The following is a 5,474-nucleotide window of genomic DNA, read 5'->3' as shown; positions in this document are numbered from 1 at the left end:
TTTGTTGCATTTTATTAGAGTATACAAGGAAATACCTTTAAAATAGGATGCAAGCAACACTAGTTTCTTAACCTGAATTGATGATAGACTATAATCAATTGAAGTTTGCATTCTTATACCATTTTGTACAATAATTATAATGAATAAGTTCAAACAAACTAAAACTTACAGCTGATTAATAACGGTATCTAACTTGAGTTTTTATTATATCAAAAACCTGTTGAAATGCTTCTGTTATTTTTACTGTCCCCCAAAAGCGCATCGGCAGCCTCCAGGAATGCTTCTTTCACAACTTCGCCGTCTTTGAAAGACTTCATGTGTTTCTCAAGAACGTGACTGACACGATAAGATGCTCTGGTAGCAGCCTTGCTCTTGTTGTTGGGCCTGGTGAAAATGGACTGCTGTGCATTTAGCTGTCCTTTCAGGCCCCTCCCCTTTTGGGAGCGTAGGGCAGAATTAGGAGCGAATTCCGTCTCGTAGCGTTTGTGCACTGTTTTGAAATGCTATTCCTAAATGACCCTTCTTCGATAAAGCCACGCTCGCATTGCAGATGAGACAGATGGACTTTGAATTGGAATAGATACAAAAATAATCATCCTCCCACTCGGAGTGAAAATGATATATGTTGGGCTTTTTTGCTTCTGCCATAATTGTGGTCTTGTGTGTGTGCGGACTGTCACTCCTGTTGCCACGGACAACGTCAGCGAACTAGTGCCCACTGCCCACCAGCCACGCCCCCACACATGGGGTCACGCCGGCCAATCACAAAGCTTTGGTGCGTTCAAGTGCATTATTCTGGCACGGGAAGATTATGTTATAGGACATTAACGATAAAACTGAATATTGTTGTTCTATTTTTAGACACATCTCGCGATCGACTGGGAATCTCCCCGCGATCGACCGGTCGTTCGTGATCGACTGGTTGAGCACCCCTGAACTAGATGAAAGATGTGCACATGTTCATGTGTTGTACTGAAACAGCATTTGTAAACTATACTATTCTGAAGGCCTATCCTATCATTTAAGATGACACATTTTGATACTGAATATCTGGATTTCTCCGTGCATTGTTCTGTTGCCCTACATCAGGGATCACCAACTACATTTGTCCAAGGGCCAACATTTATCCAATAGACACTTTCGCGGGCCAGCGATTTTATAGGGTTCCTGCAGGTTTCGCCAACTCAAATGTAAGACTTTTTAAGACCTCTATACGGTGGCCGGCAGGTGCAAACGTGGAACAACGGCCAAAAAAAACATACATTAGCAGGAAACAGCTGAAAATCCTGAAATGAAAAACAAACAAATCCTGAAAACAAATTCAACCAAAAAACGCTGCATTTACAGAAATGATGCAAACTAAATACAACACACAAACCCCGAAAACAAACGCAACAAAAAAACGCTGCACGATATGCAAAGTCCAAAGCATGTACAAATCCCAAAACACATACAAAAAAAAAACATTCCGGAAGTGCTCTAGGCCTCTAGGGGGCGCGCTACGTGGAACAGATTGATGTCTGACCAGACATAGAGAGAACGAACACTCTCGTGCAAATTGAAGCCGGAGGAAACAAAGTTGATCGAAGTGGAGAAAGTCGATATATAAGAAGGTACGTTTTGTTTTGATACAAAGAGCGTCATATTTACCCAGCTAGCTTAGTTTGGTAAAAGAGCGTGCAAGTCAAGAGACAGCACTGTGCAACTAAATGTAACTCGTGACATCATATAGATCAGTGGCGAGCCGTGACTTTTATACCTAGGCCCTCTGACCCCCCTTCCCTCGAGAAAAAAAAGAAGAGATATTACGTCACAGCGTATACTTCAGCGGAATATCAAAACAGCGGCCCGGGGTGCAAAACGCATCAATGACAGCGACCCTCTACCACACAAAACAACACCATTTATATAAACACCTATCATGACAAGCTCCCTTACAGCCAAGTAACAATTGCAAATGAATTAAGTCGGCACGGCGGCCCACATTGAAAATGACTTAGGCCTACCTTTGATGATCAAATCACTCAAACACAAAGTCCATCCTCCTTTCCTTTTGGATGAAGCACTTGATGGCGGGTCATGCAGCTGATCCTTTGCCACTCCAGTTTATCATTGTAACTCAATCTTGAAAATGACTCGGTTAATAATTTCGCAACTATGTCATCACTATCACTGAAGTGAGCCATCATGAACGAACTTATGCTAATCATAAATCTATCGATCATAAATCTATCGATCATAAATCTATCGTTTAGATTTATGATTCAAAAATAATAAAAGTAGGGTAGACATGTGGATATTATCCGGCTGAACAAAACGTGCATTTATCTAACAGGTTCGTTTTCCACAGACCTTATTTCGAGCTATTTTCCAAAATCCTATGGAGAAATCCCACTGCTTTCTGTCGAGGGAATCCGAGCGAAGCTTACTTCCGGGTTTTAGGACGCGTCACTGCACCACTTGCATAGACCTCACAGCGGGCGGAACTTGTCATAAAGTCCGCGAAAATAAAGCCCGCCCATTTAGAGGGAAGATATGATTGGTCAATTGTACTGTCATTTGACATTACTCTCTCGTTGAGTTACTATAGCGGGCCCTCTGTGAATGTAGAGAGGGACCAACAAGCTCTCCCGTCTTCACATAACTCGCAGAGACGGCATTTAACCCTTCACATTCCAATAGAAACTGAACAGGCAGATTCGAAGGATTTATTTCTTTGGAAATATTATTTTAAATACAATTAAATCAAGTTATTTTGGTAAAACTAATGAAAAATGTAACAACAACATATAAAAAAAAATATTTAAAAAAAAAGGTTTTTTTCTTAATGTTTTCAAATATTATTTTTTAGAATATCTTAGGCCCTCACAGAGGGCCTAGAGGGCCCTGACGGCTCGCCACTGATATAGATATATTAGGTGCAGAGAGGAGTTGGTTTATTGTGCCCCAATGTAAATCCTAATGTGAGAGTTAAAGGACGGTCAACAATATACTGTACCTTGGTCAGTTTGGATTTATTCTTAATTAAAGTGAATTTATTTGTATTTCAGTCAGTCATTTGTGTGAATGCAGGTGTGGGACATTCCAAATGTTCACAAAGTGAGCACTCCACGAATGGACAACAGTTTGCCAGGGTAAAATAAAACATTGTCAACATATTATTTTGTGCCACAAGGAGCAGAATGTTTTAACAGTACAGTAGTTTTCACCCACAACCAGCATCTGATCGGGAAAGACTAATTAAAAATGTAATTATACCATGTAGGTTTGAATTTGTGAACATGAAATCAATAAATACCTTTGTGTGCACTTGTTTCCTGGGTAAAAATAGGATGGAGCACCAACCCCATTCCAGGAAGAGGTCCAGTCTGCCCCGGGTCAGAACCACTTCTATAGGTAAACGAGGTTGACAGTTGCATCGTGACACAGTTGTGTGGTGTGTGTCTTTATTTTACATGTGTTTGTTTGTATAGCCTCCAATCACAGTGGGTAACATTGCCAGGAAGCAGAACAATTATACTTTCATACATTTCCAAATGACACCCACAACATCTGACATCTTAGTGAAGACGATACAAAAAACACCCACAGATATTTTTCAAAGATCAGATATTGTTTGTTGCATCCATTTCAAATGTTTACAAGGATTGTGCAGGAGTATGACAAAGTGCTGTTGTCAGTTTAGAACCCAATGTATTGAAAAACAGGAAGAGGATCGACATCCTTTTGTAAATATCACTGTCATGCATATATTATGTATTTGAAAAATAATTATTCAACTGTCTTCTCACTGCAGCAACTACACAACTGTGTATCATTATTGATAGCCAGTCTGAGCCAGAAGACGAAATGGAGCAAACTGCAGAGCAAAGGTATTAATTGTTACTATTACCACTTAATTGTTCTATTCTATTCTGTAAATCTTATTACTTGCTTCATCATTTAATATTACAATACATCACTTTGTCTTTCCCAGCACAGAATACCTGACTGCGGAGGACATTGTTGCAGAACTCTCTGCAAAAATAACAAATACATCTTGCAGCAGGTTCAATATGAATAGAGCCAATGTGTGGGATGGAGCAATCCGCGGCTTCAAAGGTGCCTCATTCGACCCCTCTCATGAGACGTTAGTTAAGTTCACTGATGATGAGGGACACACTGAGGATGGAGGGGACACTGGTGGTCCCAAGCGTGAGTTCCTGACCCTCCTTATGGAATGCCTGAGAATGAAGAAAACATCACGTCAGCAACTGTTTGTGCCCCATGGTGGTGTGACTTTCCAGCCGCTCACTGTCTCAAAATCTGATTCTAAATATATAATGTTCTCTATAAAGATAGAACTAATACACAATTATTCATGTATAATATAATACACATGTTTTGTGTATTTAATCATGCGTTGGTCTACAATGTAATGATGGCTTCTACATATTTCACATAAACAGACAATGAAAAAATGTGTCCTTCATGCTGATAACTAGTGTATGCATCTGCAATTAGTATTCTAAACAGAGTAGTGTGTTGAATCCTTATTTATTGCATTTGAAACAGATACAATACAAAAAAGTGAACTTACTGTGTACGGTACATGTTTACCACAGGAGCCACAGAACACTTGAACTGTCCCCAGATGTTGGCCACAGAAAGGACACAACATGGCAGCCTGAAAATACATACATTGATGTAGTAAATCCATTTAATCAAGTCAATCAAAAAAACATAGTCTAAATCAGGGGTGGGGAACCTCCGGCCCCCGGGCCGTATACGGCCCGCGAAACAATTTGGTGTGGACCTCGAGGTAATTTATAAACACACGCAAAAAAGAAAAAAAATTAAAGAAATCTAGACCGCAAAATAATTAAACAAGTGAGTGCCTGTTTTTCCTGGACAAGGTCAGGGTCCTTGAACACAACACAAGCCTAACATGTCATCACGTGGTATCTCTGACAGGGTGTAGTTCTGAAGGGGAGCACCAGAACGCAGCTCCGCTCCGGCACTTCACAAACTTGCAGTACTCATAAGGAGCCGTACACATGCTGCAGTTTTTGCGTGTCTGTGTCTTTAGTTGAAAGCCCAGTGGCGATCTGCTCATCTGTCATACTGATCATACAGTCAATAACTTTGTTGTTATTAGCATCTGGTTAGCTAGCTATGCTAACGAATATAAGAAGCTTTTTCTCCAACCAGTGAGGCAAAGGCACATCTTTATATGATCATTATAGTTATCAAAAAATAAGAGATTAAAGTAAACGGGTATAAAATACTATATGACAGTAAAAAAAGTTGTTATTAATAAACAAGAATACAGTTTGAAAGGGGAGTGATTTGTAAAATATCCATAAAGAAAAAGAAAATCTGTTTACAGTTGTGTTCCATATGGGTGTTGAGAGATGTATCCATAGATCTCTTCATGTTGCTCTCAGTGCACCAGATTGATGCTTTTAACTTCAACATTTAAAAACAAATCTTCC

General features: G+C 39.8%; 1 protein-coding gene across 1 annotated transcript; it reads left to right on the top strand.

Annotated features, from left to right (window-relative positions):
• Nucleotides 1-1,540: 1,540 nt before the first annotated feature.
• On the top strand, nt 1,541-5,024 carry LOC117541598 (G2/M phase-specific E3 ubiquitin-protein ligase-like). Its single transcript, XM_034208812.1, has 6 exons — nt 1,541-1,613; nt 3,051-3,134; nt 3,332-3,396; nt 3,797-3,872; nt 3,977-4,272; nt 4,954-5,024. The coding sequence occupies exons 2-6, from the start codon at nt 3,067-3,069 to the stop codon at nt 5,022-5,024; spliced, it is 576 nt and encodes a 191-aa protein (XP_034064703.1). The 5' UTR covers nt 1,541-1,613; nt 3,051-3,066.
• Nucleotides 5,025-5,474: the final 450 nt, after the last annotated feature.

Source organism: Gymnodraco acuticeps, unplaced genomic scaffold (genome assembly GCF_902827175.1).
Source record: "Gymnodraco acuticeps unplaced genomic scaffold, fGymAcu1.1, whole genome shotgun sequence".
NCBI lineage: Eukaryota > Metazoa > Chordata > Actinopteri > Perciformes > Bathydraconidae > Gymnodraco > Gymnodraco acuticeps.
This window is presented reverse-complemented; position numbering and strand designations above follow the sequence as displayed.

What these genes read in the sequence shown, in the direction of transcription:
- LOC117541598 (XM_034208812.1), top strand. Translation starts at nt 3,067, where the DNA reads ATGCAGGTGTGGGACATTCCAAATGTTCACAAAGTGAGCACTCCACGA. An exon ending in ATGGACAACAGTTTGCCAGG is followed by an intron (nt 3,135 to 3,331) that starts GTAAAATAAAAC and finishes GGGTAAAAATAG; the next exon opens with GATGGAGCACCAACCCCATT. An exon ending in GAGCAAACTGCAGAGCAAAG is followed by an intron (nt 3,873 to 3,976) that starts GTATTAATTGTT and finishes TGTCTTTCCCAG; the next exon opens with CACAGAATACCTGACTGCGG.